General features: G+C 38.7%; 1 protein-coding gene across 1 annotated transcript; it reads right to left on the minus strand.

Annotated features, from left to right (window-relative positions):
• Positions 1-10,393: 10,393 nt before the first annotated feature.
• Positions 10,394-11,075, minus strand: LOC136280776 (uncharacterized). The gene is made up of 2 exons (XM_066166471.1): positions 10,801-11,075; positions 10,394-10,643 (listed from the first exon to the last, which is right to left on the minus strand). Exons 1-2 carry the CDS (start codon positions 11,073-11,075, stop codon positions 10,394-10,396), a joined length of 525 nt encoding a protein of 174 aa, XP_066022568.1.
• Positions 11,076-21,887: the final 10,812 nt, after the last annotated feature.

Below are 21,887 nucleotides of genomic sequence, written 5' to 3' on the forward strand. Positions count from 1 at the left end.
TAAGGAACTCGCTGAGAAACTTATTCAGCTTAAGGAGTCATTCGTCCATTCGTCTCGTCTTGCCTTTCAAAACAATAAATTCATGGAACAGAGCAACGTCGTGTTTTTTGTTTGGTTTTTTTTTTTTTGGTGTTTTTCGTCATAAGGCAAAGTCCATAGTTTTTTTTCTTCAAATGGTGCTAAAAGCTAGCGAAAAATGCCCTTAAGGAATTAGGCTCGTATTCCTAGTTGTCTTCTTTTCTGCGAACCGTTAGAAGGAACTAAACTTGTTCAGCGCTTGAGGGGTCATTCGTTCATTTGCCTCGTCTTGCCTTTGAAAACAAGAAATTCATGGAACAGAGTAACATATTGTTTAGTCTTTTTCTTAGTGTTCTCATTTTCTGTCCGTCTATGAACTCTTCTACTGATAAATCTAGGCTCTGAAAACTGTTAATTTGATTTTAAGCCATCTTTCTTAAAAAAAAAAAAAAGTGCGCCTAAGCTCTTAGAAATGTGCAATTTGTCAGTCAAGAGGAGCGGCGAGCAAGCAATACGGTTTTTTTCATTAGTGAAAATAATGATAATAGTATGACCAATCTGCTGGCGTCTCTAGCGCGAAGAAACTATTTTTTTCTCGATGAATTTTGGCGCGTAAATCTCGGTATGTATGTAATAATGAATAATACGCGGCTTCACTCGGAAAGCTTCGGTTTGCACCAGCTAACTAGCGGTTATTTATTTTAAAATTGCCGACTTGCATAGAGTGACAAACAGCGACCGTGTCGTTAAGGGGACATGGAGCCGGTCATCCGTTGCGAGGATTGATAGGGCTTATTAACTGCGTGAAGCGATAAGGATTTATATTTTACGCGGTAAGGATTAACTTTTAAAACAGTAATTCATGTGTTCAAACTGAGCTCCTCTGTACCTTGTGAAACACGTCTTGCTCACTGAATTCCTCCTGAAAATCCTGAGGGAAAGTGATTTGTCGTGAGTGTTTCCTTTTTTATTGCAACTTTCGAATAGGACAGGAGATCTTCATTTTCGCTTATATTCTGTTAGTAACATACTTGACAAACACAAGTGACAAATTAAGCTGGGTTGCAAAAGATAAGCTGGCGTGTTAAGGAAACAAAGGAACTTAGCGTGTTAAAAAAAAAAAAAAAAATCAAGCGAGTTATAGATTCAAAGCTGTACCGCGCTGGCCAGATATGAAAAATGGCTACCGACACGCTGTTCAGAATCAATTATTTTTAGGTGCATATCTGCACGGTAAGTGTGTTATGCTATTGGCGTGCGAGCGTGTTATAACGTGCCGTGTGTGTGCGTTCACCTTATTCCCTGAAATCCGTAGAGGGTCACAAATGAATAATTTCGATAATGATTTGTGATAGGAAACAAAACCAGGCAATGGGGAAAAAGGTTTTTATCTGTGCTGATATCCATTATTTCGAGCGCTTAAATTAGGTTTGTTTCCATTGTGTCCTTTCTCCAAGCCTTTTGGGTGTAGAATATTTTAAAGTCTCTGAGGGGTGGCTGGAATATTTAGGGGATGAGAAATGTATACAACATTGAACCAGATAAATTGCTTTGTTTTTAGAGAGAGGATTCTTGCGTTCATAAATGTAAAGGAAGTTTTATGAACAGAAAAGTGTAAGATATGATTTAAAATGGAATATGAAAGTAGCCTCAAACAAAAATTTTATAACAAAAAGTTTCTCTGAATCTCATTGTGAATGACTTTGCATCGGCGATTTTTTTTCAATAAATTTAAGTTTATTACCTGAACAAGCCATTTAAAACAAAAGCAAAAAAGGAAAAAAATAATAATAGTAAATGTAATATGCAGTCGAGTTATGATGAAAAAAACAGAATCTACTGAGCTTCAAGCTTTTAAAAGACAAAAGGATGGTTATAAAGTTACTTTAGTAATTTATGACAGTAAACGGTGGCGACCAGTACGCACACACGTGTATTTCATAGTCGCTGGCATGTAAATTTTGCCGGACTTTGAGTTCGTCTCAAGATGGAACAACACAAATATATAAGTAAATATTTACATTAACTTTATAACCATCCTTTTGTCTTTTAAAAGCTAGAAGCTCAGTAGATTCTGTTATGTCGGTCATTGTTAAAACTGTCTTTGTTTTGAGCTACTTTTCGACATGTGAAAGTATGTCGGACAAAATTATTCACCAAAAAATAGATATTTCTTTGCCAGCTTCAGCAATGATAGAGGATTAATTTTTGAGGATAAAACAAAGGATTATGTTGACAGAAATACCGAAGGTAAAGTAAATTCATTACACGAGGTCACACAACTCGGGTAATATTCACGGTGAAAATTTGCATATTTGAGCGGTCGAACGAGAAAAGTCATTTCTCGAAAACTAAAATATATTTTCACAAGAAAACTGCACCACAATTATCAGGACATATTGGGCTACAAACTATGAAAGTAAGAGTGAAAACGAATTTAATTGTACTTGCCTCCGTCGTCTCACGAGAGGAAATAACAGTTGATGAACAACTGTCAGAAGCTGGAACAAGCTTCTCCGCTTGCAGATGATATAAAGCCCGGTTACTGAGCAAAGACAAAAGAAATAGCAATCTTTTATTTCCTGCTGTGGATTCAAGGCATTTTTTAGGAGCATGGGCTAAAAGCAACGAGATAAATCAAGCAAAGAAGCAAGCGTGTGGTGCAGTGGTAGCGCTTGCGCTCTCTTAATAGGCTTTGTGGGGTTCGATTCCCTCTCACAACGAGAACGCCACTTTTTTTTCCTTTATCTGAAGGAGTGAACAAAACAATTAGATGTCTAATAAACTTTTTTTTATTAACTGACAGTCTATTTGAAATTAGAAGATCCTCGCAGCTAAGAACACTACTGAAACTAGTAGTTGTAAGTAGGACCTGAAAAAAATTTCAGGCCCGTTTTTTCAGCTGCGAGGATCTTCTAATTTCATCTTTCCACCGCAGTGCAAATATGTGAATTTTTCATATATCTAAAATCTTCATTCACTCGGATGTTTATTTGTACCCAATTCATTGACCAGCTCCCAGTTGGCTTGTTAGCTCAATTGGTAGAGCGCTGCACCGGTATCGCAGAGGTCATGGGTTCATTTCCCGTACGGGCCTGAAATTTTTTTTTCAGGTCCTACTTACAACTACTAGTTTCAGTAGTGTTCTTAGCTGCGAGGATCTTCTAATTTCATCTTTCCACCGCAGTGCAAATATGTGAATTTTTCATATGTCTAAAATCTTGACAGTCTATTTATTAAACTTCATTCCTTTGACTGTCGTCACCTAACCTGTTAGTAAATGCATTATTTTGGGCAGATAAATGATTTTCTAGTCCGCGTTTTATGCCTTGTTTACGCTCTACATAATTAGTAAAGTTTATATGCTAAGATTAGCCACATTTAGAATAACTTAGAACGCGACTTTGTTGAACCACAGCTAACTCTGTTTAATTAACTGACCCATCATTTTTTGTGGGAAATGATAGACTAATCGTGCCATCTTTGTGTTCTCAAAACAAACTAGTTTTCTTAAGTCTGTGAATAAGAGTCCTCCTCTTTCCTCTAAATTTCGTATTAATGCGAGCGGCCATCTGATTCCATTGCTCACTAAAAAATGGCGAGTCAAACTTTCCAGTGAGAGTGTGAGACATGTTCAACTGTTGTTTCTGTGAGACAGTAGAGTAGCTAGTGATACTTTGAACGTTTTTGTGTCCTGACAGTTGCATAATATCAATTGGCAGCAAGTCGTTGTTTCCAGATTTTACATTATTTACTGCCAAAGTAAAACGGTGCATCGTCGGTTTTCATTTCCGCGGGTCGCTTTCTGCGTAGACTTTGTAGGCCTTTACTGGACATTTCTGGTTGTTCGGCATGGCAAAAGTTTTCGGTGCAATGGCTCTTACATTCCGTGGATCGTTTCCTGAACGAGTTTTGGTTTCTCTTTCATTGAATTCGAGGTACTCCTGCCCTGTGGAAGTTTTGACAAAGTTTTACGTCTCCCCTTGAACACATTTCTCTGTGCCTCTTGCAGCCTAGTATATCAAAATGGATTGTGTTGTTGAACCATACCGTGTTTAAAAGCGCTTCTGCCGTGGAACTTCCCAAGAGATCCTTTTCAAACAGAACTTGAACATTTTCCTCACTTAAAGCAGCAGAAGCATTAGGCTTGTTGCTCATGCCTTTCCATTTTAGATCCCTTTGCTTTGACTGAAGCGCTTTCCGAGTTTTCTCGAACTGGACGTTTTTTTCATAAGGCAAAGTCCATAGTTGATTTTTCTTCGAATGGCGCTGAAAGGTAGCGAAGAATGCCCTTAAGGAATTAGGCTCGTATTCCTAGTTGTCTTCTTTTTTGCGGACCGTTATAAGGAAGTCGCTGACAAACTTGTTCAGCGCTGGAGGAGTCATTGGTTCATTTGCCTCGTCTCCCCTTTCAAAGCAAGAAATTCATAGAACAGAGAAACAAATTGTTTAGTCTTTTTCTTGGTGTTTTCATTTTCCTGTCCGTCTATGAACTCCTCTACTGATAAATCTAGCCTCTGAAAACGGTTAGTCTGATTTGAAGCCATCTTTCTTAAAAAATGCGTCGTTGTCAGAGTGATAGTGGCTTTCTAAGGGTCGTAGTAATATATATCACATCCAACAAAATTTGTGGCCTCATCCAATGCACGTATGTAGCGATAAATGAAACTACGAATTACGGCGCCACCGTCACTCCGCCGATGAATTGTTAATATGTTTGTGTTTTTGAGCGTAGCGCTGGTGGGTATCATTGTACGTCATTGTTCATCTAATTGTAAATTTATTCCGATTTCTTCGAGAAGTTGACATCCTCCAGGAGCAGCGTGAGATTTTTAAGGTGAACGCACAAGAAGATAACACTGAGCGCCGAAGGCCATCCAAAGTAATGAATCTAGGAGCATGCTCTTACAGAAGATTTTAAATCTAGGGTCTCGAAAGTGCCATTTCCTGCATCTTTCATTTCAATACTGAGTGATGAAGAAAACAATAGGTCGCTTAGGACGAAGAATCAACTTTCGGCGGATGGGATTGAGAATTTTCTCTTCTAAATGCTGTTTTATAGCATCAACAAGCATTAAGAAGCTTCAAAGTGCTCAACACAGGCGTCAACAATAAGTAAATTAGATATATAATTAAGTCCGCTCTTTGTGCAGTGTTGTTTATAATTTTCGAAAATGAGCCCGCTCTGCTAATAAAATTAAACCGAAATCACAATATATTTTTATACTTCTCTCTCTTATTCTGAATAAGAATGTCATCGGGAACGAGTTGGACTTTTAAGCAAAGGCGAGATTGAAAGTTGTAGGTTTACGTCATGGCAGCAGAGGGAAATAGGTGTTAAGCGAAAAAATAATTTTCAGTGTCAAAAACCATTGTTCTTATAAATGATCGATCTAAATATGCGAAGCGAAAAAGTTCTTCAAACAAACATTTTGTGAAAAAACGAGCCATTTATGATGGTTAATACTATCAAAAAATAGGCCTTCAAGCGCAGAACCGATTTTCCCACGGGAAAAATTTATTTGTCATTATTTCGGGAAATCAAGGTTGCTTAGTATACTTTCAGACTAAGACTGATTCATGGGAATAGTTTGAAAGAGATCAATTTTTTTCAGCCGAAATGCACCGGTCCGCCTCTAGATAGACTGCGACTTAAATCTCCAGAAACCTTATCGGCATATTCTACTGGGAGATATGGCAGTGCATTGAAGTTGCCCTGCTCTGAACTCACTGTAACAAATAATCTCTGACAGCTGTTGTTTTAGAAACTTACAAATTGTTCTAACTCGACATATGTACAGCGCTACAAGCTTCTGAACTTACGGTATTTTTCAGGAATATAAAAACACCTAAAACTGAGTAAATTGAATAGCGCGCTCAAACACTTTGTTTTTTTTTTCCTACGAAATTTAATATTCAAACCAAAGAGGAAGAATTGCACACTTGTTTTATGATAGAAATAATAATGATAATAATAAAAAAGACACAAAAATGAGAAAGCAAAGGAAGCCCAAGCTTTGAAAAGTTTCCCTTAACCAGCCTCGTTTCCATGTTCATGAGGGTCTCCAAATGGCCTTGAGCCTTATTTTTTTACAAAAATAGATTTCAATCATAAATAATATCTCTTTCATGATAAAAATCCTTAACCCATTTTGCATGCAAAATTTGAGCCAAATCAGAGGACCTGTCTGTCCGCAGCTTTTCGATCTGGCTTCTTTTTTATGGACTATCGCTTTTGATAAGGCTGAACCAATACTTGAACAAGGAAATTTTATCAAATCGCTCGTTTCAGGAAAAATCGTTCGCTACATACATCACAGGGAACTTGTGATTTACATTTTCGAGTTCAATCACAAAAAGGGCAAAATTACGACAATTGTTTAAGCTATTTCAAATGCTCTTTGCATAAACTATTGTTTGTGTTTTCCCCTCATTTTATAATGGTAAGGAAAAACCCATTTAAGAAACTCGAATATCATGTTGTTTCCCATGCCGACATCGAAATCTTTTCTGTGGAAAATAATAGATTGACGAATGTTTTACTTATGGATGGATGTCTTGGAAGACATTCGCGCCTGATAAGCGAAACTAAATAATGGAGTTGACAGATTTACCTGAAAATATAAATACGTTGCTGTACTATGAGCAACATGGGCTCTTATCTTGTCACTTGAAGATATTGATGATAATGGCAATACGTTTATATCAGTAATGCGGTTGAAGACCAACTATCGTCATTTGTTGACAGGAACTTGGACAACAACCAGTTGGAGAATTTGCCAAAAGACATATTTATGAACAATATCAACCTAGAAAGGCTGTAAGTTAACTGTGAAGACTATTTTTTCTAATTTTAATCATGCAGGCAATGTACAGGGACGATGAGCAGGGACAACGAAAGACTTACAGGGATAATTGTAACAGTTACAAAGTTGCAATAATCAGACATATTCACCAAAGTCACAAAGTGTATTATTGTTTTAAAATAATATCAATAGCGAAGGTTAGGATTTTTAGTCATCAATCAGACAAACTTTACGATGTATCCACCCAGTTCATCAGTTCTCAACCTAACTAGCCTCCGAGGATTAGGGTGGAAGGAAGAGGCGGGGAGGAAGGTTGGGTAGCCACTGGGGGATTATATCTTCCATGCTAGGAGAAGGGAGTTCGTCCACTCGCGCTTGATTCTAAATCTTGGATAAGTTCGTTACAGAAAGTAAACAAGAACATGAATTGGCAAGAATTTTTTTAATACTTTCTAAAGCTATGCAAACCCTTAGTTGTGTCTAACGTTTGCATAACTTTCTTGAACTCTCCCAGCTTCCGTTTGCGTTTAGATGAGGATATTTAAGCAAAGGAAAAGCTCTCTGCCGTTTAAATATAGAATCGATGGAATCCGCGAGATTTGATCCAGACGATGCTGGAACAATGAAGGAAAAAAATCCATGTTAGCCATTTTTTTTTTCTTTTTTGCTACAAATATCCTATTTGCAGCCTCGGAACGCATCTGGTTTGCAAATTTTTCGGTGCTTGAACTTGGCAGCTCAATTTAAAGAAAATTAACAGCTAAATGTCAACATGCATCAGACAAACAGCGGCAAGTCACCCAAAAGTTGATTTCACTCCTACTTTCATGTTTGGTAGCCCAATATGTCCTAATAATTATGATGTAGTTTTTTGGTGAAAATATATTTTGGTTTTCGAGAAATAATTTTTTTAGTTTGACCGCTCAAATATGCAAATTTTGACCGTGAATAGTACCCGAGTTGTGTGACCTCATGTAACGAATTTACTTGACCACCGGTATTTCTGTCAACATAATCCTCTGCTTTATCATCTAAACTTAATTCCCTGTCATTACTGAAGCTGGCAAAGAAATAGTTAGATTTTGGTGAATACTTTTGTCCGACATACTTTTCCTATGTTGAAAAGTAGCATCAAAAGAAAGACAGTTTTAACAATGACCGATATGACAGAATCTTCTGAGCTTCTACATTTAAAAGACAAAAGCATGGTTATAAAGTTATTGTAAATATTTCCTTGTGTATTTGTGTTGTTCTATCTTGAGACGAACTCAAAGTCGGCAAAATTTACTTGCTAGCGACTATGAAATAAACAAGGCCATATATCTACTCCATCTTATTATATCAGTTACATGACAAGCGTGACAGATAAATATGAATTCAAAGATGAATCAACCTCCGAAATATCAAGAGATGTTTTTTTTCCCGCTTTGAACGATATCTAGAAAAACCTTCCAGGAGTTTTTGCATTAAGAAATCGAAAATGTCCAGTTTCATCAATGATTCCTTTGCAGGCAGAAGTCAAAGAATGTCAACAAAAGTTAATTTGATTGACAAGCTACATACTGATTTAGCTAACTGATCTGTTGTGTAAGCGTCTGATCTTACATGATAATATGGAGTTTTGCTCTTCATTTAAATCGTTCGCTAGTGGAACTTGTGGGTTTAGTTATCGAGAAGACCGAAGTTGCATATCTCAAGTCGTTCCCTTGTGTAGTTGTCAAAAAGACATTTCAAGTCACTTGAAGAGTTGCAAGTTTTCAATTATTTTGTCGGGTGCCGGCATCTTCGAGCTGCCAAAAGATATCGATGATTTTACAATTTACCCCACTCATAGATGAAATCTCGTTGTTGGGTGGAGTCTTGATTCCAATAGTAGATATAGAGCGTCTAAAGAAGTGTCCGGTCATAATAAAGGCAGGCTTGAGTCGATTCCGAAAGCAGATAGAGGGATTGGCAAGCTTGTATCACAGATGTACTCAAGACATCTGAAAAATTCATACAACCTGGCTGCGGTAAGTAGGCTATACTTACTACCTTGTGCAAAATTACGCGTCCCGTCAGAGTTAGGTTTCGATCGGGAATTGGTCAATAGGCTATCAAAAATCCAGACAGAGGCAGAGTTTTATATATCAATGTCTGAGCGCTTTGTTGGCTTCCCGCCGTCTGGCGGAAGGCGTAATTGGGTACATGGTGGTAAAGTCCCTTTTATACCAGCTACTAGACGCTGACAAAACTTTTTTCTCTTCACCAGAAAATTACATCAAAATTTTTCCTTGCTAAATTTCAAGTGTGCTGTACGTATCAGCACTCACCGGGGGACCCTTATACATAAGAGGGCGGGAGTAGGCGCCGGGAATTGCGAAAACGACCCCTATAAAATTATAAAAGGTACCTGAGTCTTATTCGTGTGGGAGTGGCAGCAACTGGTGTATATCCCTATTCCCCTAGAAAGTACCAATTCAAACACAAAAAAATTAAAAAATCCCAAAAATAAAAACCCTTTTCTCGATATGCTCTGGATGCTCAAGTCAGATCATTAAATTCGTCCTAGTAATGCTTATTTCAGGTTTTTTCTTAAGCGAAAAACACCCTAAAAGGTACCAGCTAGGTCTCTGGTAGTCCACTAAAGTTTGAGACACCGTATGAGCATCTTTACCCATTTCCGATCGCTTTCCCTCCCCCCGTCAGCACCTTTAAACAACAACAACAACAAAAAAAGTGATTTGCCAACTACGAGCTGTCAATGTCAATCTCACCTTGTAAAATTCTCGTCAAGTGGTTAATTAATAATTTAAAAAAAACAACAACAACATTCAGGTACTGATCTGTCAAATTGTTATTCTTGACAAAATCTGTCCTTCTTGACGTTCGGGAAACAAGGAGCTTCATAAATTTGGGAAATGGCGCTCAGTTTCACCTAACAAGCTAAAAAAGGGACCAGCCCCTTCCAAAAAATGCGTGGCTTTCACAAAATGTTCGCCAACATCAAAAGTAACGGCAAGCTCAAGCTTCAAGGTCATTAGTCGTTAAAAAGGTTGTGGTTATTCATCGTGGTGAATAACAATAATGTTTTTCGTTTGTCTCACGATGTAGTCTCGTGTGATGTAGATCGCGACGTTTCGACTGCATAGTCTTCAGGCGATGAGGTCGACTGGTCATGCGTGATCTTATAAAGCATGATGCTCGGCTGTGATAAGTTGTTTTTCAACGGCTCTGATTGGGGCATTTCGATCCTTGCTGTTCACTCAGTGATTTGCTCCCTCGGCGGTCCGCTGTCGCACAGCTCTCCTGTTGTTGTGTTTTCTGATCGTGGGCATCCACGCTTCTGAAATATCTATTCCACTATCCCTGTTGCTGTTGCTAAGGTGAAGTCTTATATGAATAGCCTCTTTGACCCTGCGCGTTTAATAGTGAGGGTCACGATCAATGAACTTTACTTCGTTCCAGTGTGGCTTATGTCCGGTGTTGTGGGCATGCTCTGAAACGGCGGAGGTCTCGGTGCGGGCAAGTCCAATGTCTCGATCATGCTCTTTAATTCTGTCTTGCATAGGTCTTCCAGTCCCTCCGATTTACACCTTGCTGTATTCGCAGGGAATCCTGTAAACTACGCCATCTTGTTTAGCCTGGTCGACAGAGTCTTTTGGTCGCACTAACTGAGGTCTTAGCGTAGTCTCCGACTTGAAAACAGCGCGTACGCCTTGTTGTTGTAGGCAACGGCGAAGCTGTTCGCACAGACCTTTGACATAAGGTAAACCGTAGTAGCTTTGAACTCGTTGGCGGGTTGGGCTCTGTTGTTCGTTTTGCGGTCTTGGTAAGTTTCTGCAAGAAAGAAAAAAGATAACCATTAGAAACCACAGATCACAGATGTCTTTTCTCCTCGGAGATGACGGAGGGTTTTGTTACGAGACGTTTGGCGCGTTCGTAAAGGCAGTTAACAGTACTGCGCTTTACTGATTGAGGGTGGTGTGAATCATACGCCAAGTATTGATCGGTGTGCGTGGGCTTCCTGTATACGCTGGTGGTGAAGCGGCTGTTCGGTTCTCTTAAAACTGCGGTGTCTAGGAAGGCGAATTTGTAGTCTTCCTCGGTCTCCATGGTGAAGTGGATGGAAGGCTGCTGGTTGTTTAGATGCTGTAAGAAGTCATCTACGTTTTCGCGATCTTGGATGGTAAAAGCATCGTCCACGTACCGTTTCCAGATCCTAGGCTCGTAGGATAATGTAGTTATCGCCTGTTCTTCGAAAATCTCCATGTAGAGTTAGCCATAACAGCGGAAACCGGACTCCCCATGGCGGCGCCGTCTTTTTGCTCGTAAATCGATCCGTTATACTGGAATAAAAAGTGTGAAAAATGCTCTTTTAATCACATAATGCCAAAAAACTGCTAGCATAATCGGGAAGGGCTTACCCTAAGGTAACTTTTACAAAATTCCAAAATGAGTTTCGTTCCGGAAAGAAATGAACTTCATACCGTGTTTTCATTCAAGATAATTTAGCCTGTTAAAACAAGTATTTATGTCCTCTTCTATCTTTTTCTATGCTTCCCTCGTCCTAAAGAGGATATATCGTACCGCGATTACATTATACGGGTACAAAAAGTCGTCCAGAATCAGTGTTTCGTTCTGGAATGAAAACCCCGATAAAATCATTCAGAAATGACTCGTTTCGAATAAATTTTACTCTGGTATTATGTGACAACCGGGATGAATTCGTTCTTGGACAAAACTCATTCCGATATCATGTAAAAGGCCCCTAAAAGTTTTTATCCCCGGAGCATCACGCTTTGCTCTCCCGTCAGAATACTATAAATTTCAATAGCGTTGAAGTAACAACCCGCTTTTAACTTTTTCGCAGCCACTGAACCAACGATAAGTGACCTCAAATAACACATATTCTAATGTTTTAAATTCAACTTCAACAAAAATATTTATAGAAGGTAAATATTCATTTGTGTCGGTATCGATTCTTGCGTGACTAACCTATGATGTAAATGGGGGAGGGGAGAACACAACGCAAAATGCAGGCTCCTGGCAAATAGCAATACCCAGGCATATTATAGTAATCGAAACAGCTAATAAAATCATAAATAAACCAGGTAAGAGTGTTATGTTTTTTTTTTTTACAAATTGTGATTTATGCCATAAACGGAGGCGACAGGTAAGCACACCACGTATATTTGATTGTCGCTAGCAAGTAAATTTTGCCGGACTTTGAGTTCGTCTCAAGATAGAACAACACAAATACACAAGGAAATTTTTACAGTAACTTTATAACCATCCCTTTATCTTCTAAAATCGGGAAGCTCATTAGATTCTGTCATATCGGTCATTGTCAAAACTGTCTTTGTTTTGATGCTACTTTTCGACACAGGAAAAGTATGACGGACAAAAGTATTCACCTAAAACTAAATATTTCTTTGCCAGCTTCAGTAGTGAAAGGGGATTAAGTTTAAATGATAAAACAGAAGTTTATGTTGACAGAAATACTGGAGGTCGGTATATTTGTTTCACGAGGTCGCACAACTCGGGTAATAATCACGGTGAAAATTTGCATTTTTGAGCGGTCGAACGAAAAAAGTCATTTCTCGAAAACTAAAATATATTTTCACAAAAAAGCTGCACCACGATTATTAGGACATATTGGGCTACAAATATTAAAGTAGGAGTGAAAACGAATTTTGGGCGACTTGCCAAAATATCTCAATTCGGTTCGATGGATACTGACATCCTCTCTTAGTTGGATCGAAGGAAAATACTGACACACTTCGGCGTTTGATTCTTTGTGATGACTTTTTGCAAATGTATTTTATCAGAGGCCATGTTTAGTACTCACTTAAATGACGCTCATTTTATTGTACTTGCTTCTTTCGACTCACGAGAAGAAATAACAGTTTAATCGATTTATTGCTATGCAGCATGTAGTTGTGTTTTTTAAAAACGGCTTGCGCACGATTTTTTTTTTCTTGAAGGCACCCTCAAGTATATGTAAGAACGGTTTATTAGTTTCAAGGGGTGCTATTTTCTGGAATACAATTACATTCAAACATCGGCGTAAAGCAAAACTGAACGATCGACTATAGATTCGAAACTGAGCAAGAGTCATGAAATAAGGGACTTTTATTTCAAAGCGACATCCGCCTGAACCTTTGATTTACGTAATGACGATTTTATATATTTTTAATGGTTGCAGTCTTCAGTATTTAAGTAACTTGTAAATTATTGCAAACCTCCTACTCAGATGCAAGACCATATAAGCACCAGCTTTAACTATTGTCGTGCTGAAATAAAGTGTATGTATGTATATGTAAATTAGAGTCACAACCGCAATTTTTCATTTGGAACTTACATTGAATTTGGGGAAAATAAATTTGATAATATCACAAGATACTACTCGGTTTTAAGGTCAGGTGACACGTTTAGACTATACCCGTGAAAAATATGTATGGATTGTGAAACGAAGCTTTGCTGCAACGACGATTGTTGATGAACAACTGTTGGAAGCTGAAACGAGCTCCTCCGCTTGCGGATGATATAAAGCCCGGTTACTGAGATAAGACAAAAAGAAATAGCAATCTTTTCTTTCTTGCTGTGGAGTCAGGGTATTTCGTAGGAGCGTGGGCTAAAAGCAAAGAGATAAATCAAGCAAATAGATAGCGCTTAAATTATAAAGTGACAAATTATGAGCGTAAAAATTACTTGAGTCTTTCCTTTCCAACAAGAAAAAGGTATCTATCTTAAAAATAGAGTACTTATAGATTAAATAAACTGATTGGACGCTCTCGTGAGCAGTTCGTAATTGGAAAATGTCACGTGAACCGGAAAGAAATCGGTACCCACACCTTTCCCTGTTCGTTTGTTTTTGTTTGCTTGTTTGCACAGAGGAATGGCAAAGCTTTTACTTGCTCTGGCTTTTTGTTTTGTTTTTTGTTCGGAGAAGAGAGGTAATAACTTTTTTTCGAGCCCTCTCATATGGGCCTCTCATTCCTTGAACTTTGTTATCGTATACCATACGATTGAAAATACATCGACTTATTTTTGATAGGCTGTTGAACAGCAACCGACTGAAGAATTTACCATCAGACATTTTCAGTAGCAATACCGATCTGGAGTGGCCGCATGGCTGCAGCTGCATTAACACTTGGACAATGAAATGTCCTTTGAAACATGCATTAGTTCAGGAAAATTTGTTCGCGAAATAGATTATCAAAGAAACATTTGAAAGGAAATTTGTTAACGGATTTATTCTGGGGTAGAATTTCGCCCTTTGAACCTTTCCTCTTCCTTAAATCGCTCATTAACAAGTCAAAAATATTCTATGTGGTTCAGTACTCAGGTTTGTGTTGCAATTTTCCTCTAAATATTCTTTTTTGGACGAGAAGATTAAAAATTTAAAAAGAAAAAAAGGGAAAAACATGGCAACCCCATATGCAAGTTATTTTGTAATAATCATGGGTTTATTTTAGGCCTTTCTATCAGAGCATGAGAACAGAAGTAATAACTTTTTTTAGGGAAGCACTCCTATTCTCTGAACTTTGTTGTTGTATACCATGTAATTCAAAATACATTCATTTATTTTTGATAGGCAGTTGAACAAAAACCAGTTGAAGAATTTACCATCAAGCATTTTCAGTAACAATACCCAGCTGTACTGGCTGTAAGTTTGGAGTCTTTTTTAATATTGGTGTAAGAGGAATGCATGGAATCCAGCTTCCAAAGCAGACGTTTGAATGCGTGGGTGATATCGCATATTTGGGTTATCTCCTGATAAAGCTGCATTAACACATTTTCATTTGAAACATGTATCGGTTTAGGAAAATTCGTTTGCGAAATAGATCGTTAAAGAAAAAATTGTGAGGAAATGTGTTGAAGGAAACATTGGAAGATGGAATTTCCCCCTTAGACCCTTCTCCTTCTCCTTAACTAGTCTCGTTATCAAGTCAACAATGATCTATGCATTTCAGCGTTCATGTCTTTGTTTCAGTTTTCTTGTGATTATTCTTCTTTGCATGCAGAGTTGACCAAAAAAAAAAAAAATCAGCCCAGTGACACCTGGAGCCGAGTCAAAAAGTTCGAGCCCAGTTTGAATGAGCCAGTCAAAACACTTGAAGTGTAACAACTAATAAAGGGAATTTAAGTGTTTCATTCACCCTTAATTTCTCTTTAAGCAGTTATGAAACAATAGTATGGTATGCCATAAATCTACAAACCTCGTTAATATGAAGAAAATGTTTTAGAGGCCAGGAGGGGTTAGTAATCCATTATGCAGTCCTTCATAAATCCAGAACCCACATTCGAGCGTCTCTGAATCATCTTACCTCGAGTTCAATGGAGTAACAAAATACTACTGGTAAACACCTCCATATATCTCGGTGGTAGATGACTCACGAAGTCCCACCGATTTGTAAAGTTTTTATAGAGATATCCAGGCCCCTATAACCGTAATTAAATTAAACTACTGCTGGTTATATTTCTGATAAAGTGGATATAGGGATACAGGCTACATAAGATCCAGGAAAGAAACTTTATTTCTTGAAAATTGGTATTTCATAGGAGAATATGTCTAAAATAGAACACGAAATGTTTTAAATTACAGTCGCGCTCGATAAAGCGCATTTGAACTAAACCAACGGCACCCAGAAATTTGTTAGCGATCATTCTGTGGGGTGCAGTGGTAGTGCTTGCGCTCTCTAAATCGGCGGTGAGGGGTTCGAGTTCTGCCTACCACGAGAACGCCATTTTCTTTTTCTATCTGAAGGAGTGAACAAAATAATTAAATATCTAATATACTTTCTAGATTAGTCAAATTTAAAATAACTTAGAACGCAGTTTTGTTGAACAATGAATAACTCTGTTCAATTAACTGACCCATAATCTTTTGTAGGAAATGATAGACTAATTGTGCCATCTTTGTGTTTTCGAAACAAACTAGTTTTCTTAAGTCTGTGAATAAGAGTCCTCCTCTTTCCTCTACATTTTTTATTAATGCGAGCGGCTATGTGATTCCATTGCTCACTAAAAAATGGCGAGTCAACCCTTCTTTGTAAAACGGACACAAGCGGCCTAATTTTCCATTGTCCAACTGGTGGAAACCTTTTGTAACTGACGTTTTGCACCTCGCCATCTCGTCGTCTGTAAAGAGAACATCAACAGAAGCAAGGGCGGCAGTAGACAAATCAGTTCCCCTTAATCAGTGACGTTCTGGTCAACAGGTTGCAGAAGTGATCTTGTTGGAGCCGTTTGGGCAGGAAACACGGGCGACAGGCTTTCTTGGTGAATTTCACGGAGTGTACGCAGTACGGGACGCTGAGATTCTGTGGGTTCTTTACTGGATGTGGCCGTTTCCTGGTAAGTCTGGACAGGGGGGCTGCTCTTGAAACTCATCAGAGATGCGTCTGCTTCGGAATCCAATGTTGGGAGGTCGGAATCATCATCAAATAACGGCAAAGAAGCAGTCTCCGGCTCATGCTGGTGGAGATACTTCAGTGCTGTCAACTGCTTAACTACCTCTGACGGGTTCAATATCTGCTGTCGGAGCTCGGTAGTCACGTCGTATTAGTCGTTTTGTACTGATGCATCAGCGGTAGACGGTGTACTCGCACTAATGGGGCACTGAACGCTCGCTTTGCTAGTCTCTACGTACCTTGGTAGCTTTTCCAAAGGCGAGATTTGTCATGAAGGTTGGCAGCAGTTTTACATCAATTCTTTTGAAGCCAGAAGCTCGTCCTGGACGTAAAAAAGCTTGTCAAGTCGGATCTTCGGTGACGTTCATGGTAAACTTTACCACTCGTTTAATAGTTTCAGTACTGAAAGCGGAGCTAGGTAGACGTCAAGACTTGTTTCCGTTAGTACGAAGCGATATTCCACTAACCCGATAATGTTTAGCGAGACTGTTGAATCTGGTCTTGTGGAGACGATGCGTGAAAAGAAAAGTTTTCAGGCAGATTCGGTGGCTTTGAAAATAGAAAGGCATCCTGGTTCGCTGCCTCGTTTTCTCTGCTCTTCCTGAGTCTCTAACCTGGTCACAGTTTATGGCACAGTGGATCATTCACAAAATTACTAGATCGAGCTCAGTCGAGGAAAGTTCCGGAAGGTTGTTTCGGCAATCCAAGATGTCTACAATTTTGATAGTAGAGGTGCATGGATCTTCGTTATCTCCAAGTGCACATCCACATGTTTTGGCCGCAAATGCCTGCACTTTCGATCGCTCAGATGTATCACAATTTGAGAAGTCAAAGTCATCATCGGAGTCAATTTCCTGATTAGTTTCATCACTGCTGTCAGAACCGTAGTCGTCCAGTTGATCATCTTCCTCCTCTACTGGTCTGGCGCCAAGAATAATCTTCTGCCAGGGATTCTAAATCTTTTCCACCGGTTAGAAAGTATGAGAATTCATGACTGTGAATGCATTTTGAAACTTAATGATGAACGGCTACGAAGCGTTTGCTTGTTTCTTTTGCGAGTGTAAACATGTCGCAGTGTAAATGACATAACTATGGAAACCAAAAGCAAGTGAATGCACGCACAGGGTCCAGAGGAGTTTGAAACGTAAAGTTTGCTCAGTTTCCGAACTAAAAAAGACTCTTTTGTACCTTCGATAACGTTAAGTTTAATTATCCTAACGTTACAGTTGCGTTGCGCAAGGTATGTATCGCAGTGCTAAAGACTAAGAGCTCGTAAGATGCCTGGATGGGCGTACAATAAATAATACGCTAACTGGCGGTTATTTATTTATTTATTTTTTGTAAAAAAAATGCCGATTTACATAGATAGACAAACAGTGACCGCGTCGATAAGGATACATAGAGCCGGAAACCTCTTGCTTAAGAATTTACAAAAATTCATTCATCGGCATATGAGCATGTCATGTCATTAGCGGGCGAGCGTGTTATAACGTGCCATGTGAGCGCGTTTACCTTATTCCCTGAAATCCCGTGAAGATCCCGATAATGATTTGTGATAGGAAACAAAACCAGGCAATAGGAAAAAAAGGAATAAAGGGGTAAGTTTCTAAAGAAACTGTGGTGCTGCGTCGGTGGGAGAGTATAGCAGGTAATTTGGTGTTAACAACACTGTTGTTAACACTAAATTACCTGCAATAGGAAAAAAGTTTTTCTCAGTTCTGATTTCCATTGTTATCGAACGCTAAAATTAGGGTTGTTGCCATTGTGTCCTTTTTCCAAGCCTTTTGGATGTAAATGTCTCTAAAGCTTCTGAGGGGTGGCAGGAATATTTAGTGTATGACGAATGTGTACAACAGTGAACCATTTAAATTACTTTTTTTAAGAGAGATCTTGAGGTTATAACTGTAAAGAAAGTTTTATGTAAAGAAAAGTGTAAAATATGATATAGAATAGAATATGAAAGTAGCCCCAAACAAAATCATTTTTTTAACAAAAACCTCCTCTGAATCCCGATGTGAACGACTTTGCATCGGCGATTTTTTTTTTTCAATAAACTATAGTTTATTAATTAAACAAACCTTAAAAGACAAAAATAAAAATAAAAACATATATTAGTGATAAATGAAAATTATAAACTATACTTGAGTTATTAAGAACAAAAATCATTTTCGTTAAAAAAAAGTTTATATCAAGGCGTAATGTTTTCTGTTAAATATGGACTCCCTTGCAACATTTTCGCGTCCAACAGCTTTATACCTCAATTCAACTTTGTCTGCATTCGCGTTTAAGTTCCGTAATTTTTCGAACATTCAATCTTGACAATTTCTTATCGTGAAACGTGGAAAATGGAAACAAAGCCCTTGGTTGCAATCCAAAGCAAATCCAGCAACGAAAAGGCACAAAAAGTTTTTGAAAATATGGAATATATAGTCTTGAGCGGGACAAAGAGTCGTGGTTTGCCCAACCTTCAATGTATGTCTTAATCATACCCGAATACCGAAACGTACCCGTAGTATGAACGAAAACAGAGCGATAATATCGCACAAAGAAATGACTTTAGCTCTTCTGCAACGATTTCAAGCGCCAATGGTGCGTTTCTCTTTGCTCCAGGAGGCGAAAAACTACGCAATAAACCGCACTTTCTTAAGTCGTATATAAGCCACTTGGGATGTTGAGAGTACACGAAAAAAAAGTTCGTAAACAATGACGTTCACTGAAGAAAAAAATCCACAAAAGTCCAACTCTGCGCATGTTAAAAAAACCTAAATTTCTCGTATTGAAACCTACACTGGGCCGCGTGTTAACCAGCCGTAACATAAAAAAATTTGAAGAAAATTTTCCTTAGACTCCTATGTCAAGGTCTGTCTGTTCCAGACATTCTGTAATATTAGTTCAATATTTTTCCCTTTCAATCTTCTTTTGGTATCTTTACTTACCCTACCCCCAACCCTACAACAAATCAGTGTTGCCTGGCTTATTATGTGGTCTATACATTACATGTCAGTATGTATCGTAGAGCCTTAGGTATTACAACAATGGGTGATTGGAGGAGAGTGAGGGATCGCGGAGTAGAGAGGAATTTTAAAATGTTCGGCTGTTTTCAGTGCTTTAAATAAAAAAAAACCCTCAAAGTCATTTTGTTTTTGTTCTACAAAATAGCACGTTGTCTTTTCGTAGACTCAGATATGAAAAATCGAAAAGTTTAGCACCAGTTCTTTGATACTCTAGGCTTATTTACAGGCATTTATTGTGCATCTTAGTAAAAAGTAAAGCCTTTATACGGGCCCAAGTGGCCCATGGGGCCGGTGCTTAACTCCTGTTTTCTTAGCATGAAGCGGCTAGGAGTATTGCTACTCCCCCCTGGATGAGATGCCAGTCCATCGCAGGGTTACCCCCAGCACATTTACTGGTACCCATTTGTACACCTGGGTGAAGAGAAGCACTGTGAGAGTAATGTGTCTTGCCTAAGAACACAACACAATGACCTCGGCCAGGGCTCGAGCCCAGACCACCCGATCTGGAGTCGAGCGCACTAACCATGGTGCATTCTGACCTTCTTTAATTCGTGCAATGTAGTTAACAGCGCCCTTTTATGATTTCTTGTTAGGACGTTGGACAACAACCAGTTGAAGGAACTACCATCAGACATTTTTAGTAAAAACACCCGGCTGACGAACCTGTAAGTTTATACCTTGCTTTATTTATGCAAAAGGTGGCTTAAATCCTAATCTACTGAACAGAGAAGTAACATTTTATCTCCAAATGATTGAAGAGTCGTTCTTCGCGAATATTAATGTTATTTCTAATGGTGATGCACAGTACAATTGGATCCACGGCTCCCTTGTTTTGACCTCTGCCCAACACCATGCGCCACCTCTCGTCTACCTAAAAGTTAATTTTTTCGCCATGAAATGACCAGCCCTTGCAAAATTTGGGATTTTGGATTTGAGCAAAGAAAAAGAATGAGTAAAACTACTAAAAAATTAACCACATAAATGGGTACGATATTTTATTACACACATTAATCTTCCCGGAAAATGCGTGTTTTCAGCCGCTAACTCCGGTGAATATGTTGTTGCACACTCGGAAAATGATAATGAACTAAAGGAAAACGAGCTGTTTGCTGTGCGTTAACCGAGCAGTTATCGCCTGAAAAATATATTTTTTACCTGCACTTACCGCGAAGGAAAACTGCCAAATAATGGGAAGAATACTGGCAGGGATTCACTGATGTGAAAACGCTCAGGAAATGTCAGAATTTCCGTATGCAAAACACAGGTAAACGTTAGTAAAATGCCGCGTTTTCCGTGAATTCAATCCTCGTTTTCGCACGGCGAACGCTTGTTTTGTTGTTGTTGTGATAGTTTAGACAATTCAGGCGACACCACCTACCTTTTAAGCTGTGTGGCCACGCAGTTTGAAATGGGTAAACAAGGATTCGAAATGGCTGCTCAAGTATGTGCGGCAGACGACTGTTTATGGACGAAATTCCTTCTTGACTTGTCGAAATTTTGATTTTCTGCAAACTGCGGTAATATAGAAATCGGCGACAATTGAGGTGATGAAGTTTGAACATTAAAAGCCAGAGATTGAGATGGGTAAACACAAACTTACGAGCACATGATCTTCAAAGATCAAAGAAAGAAAACATGAAACGGGCACATTAGAGAAGCAAGTATATTGCAAAAAGAAGAATTCGGTGATTTTGTAATTTAACCTTAGAATGAAGCTATATTTGGTCAATAACAGTAGAGTGGTTCTTGTTTGATGTTAATATTAGTCCGCTTTGGTTGCCTGATCAGCAGCCGGTCAAGGTTCTCAAACTACTGAATGACCGGTAGTCGGAAATTTTTCTGAAAATTTAACAAATTAGAGAGTTTATTCAATCTAAAATACTTTATGTCGACGAGGAACTGCTAAGTGATCCCGAAGTGATTTAGAAATCTCGTGTCTAGCGCTCGCTCGAGTTTACCGCAGGACTACGGAGCCATGAGATGTACACGAAGAAATTGCAAAAGATCGACTGCCGGTCACGGATATTAAATAACTAAATGACCTGCAGTCGGAAATCTACCGTGAAAATTAAGGAATTGAGACAAACGATATAATCTAAAATATTATATGTTGATGAGGATCTCGAGGAGATTTATAAATCTCATACCTAGCGTTCGAATTGCGCGGACTCGGAATATATGTACTTGAAAACTCCGTGATACCACGTGGGATTTCTTATATGCGCTGAAATTTCGTAAAGGAAAGGAATTAAAAAAACATCGTACCTGATTGGTAGGGAATACCACTTTTTCGAGATTAAATCTGTCCTCCTTACAAATTGTTGATAGCTAACAACTATTCAGCGAAGTGGAGGTAGTTTGTTAGATATAGAGGTAGATGTTTACCAGGCCGTAAAATGGCCATTTAGATATCCACCATAGGGCACTGATGCTAATGTGGGTAGTTGTTTTTGGTGTATCCTAAAACAGTGAGATAATATAGTACAAAAAGATAATCTTAGCTCGTTTATTCCTGTCACGATTATAACGCTTTTGGGCGCAAATTCCGCGCAAGTCTTCCACCGGTAAAAACCAGAGGACATAGGGAGTTTGAGTAGCTAATCAGAGCCCCCCTTCAGCGTTTGCCACCTCGTCAGTATATACTTTTCACG

Source organism: Pocillopora verrucosa, chromosome 5 (assembly GCF_036669915.1).
Source record: "Pocillopora verrucosa isolate sample1 chromosome 5, ASM3666991v2, whole genome shotgun sequence".
In the NCBI taxonomy this organism is placed as follows: domain Eukaryota; kingdom Metazoa; phylum Cnidaria; class Anthozoa; order Scleractinia; family Pocilloporidae; genus Pocillopora; species Pocillopora verrucosa.

Excerpts from the sequence above, each read along its gene's own strand:
- LOC136280776 (XM_066166471.1), bottom strand. The coding sequence starts at position 11,075 with ATGGAGATTTTCGAAGAACAGGCGATAACTACATTATCCTACGAGCCT. Across the intron at positions 10,644-10,800 it reads CACACCGATCAATACTTGGC|AAACTTACCAAGACCGCAAA; the intron begins GTATGATTCACA and ends TCTTTCTTGCAG.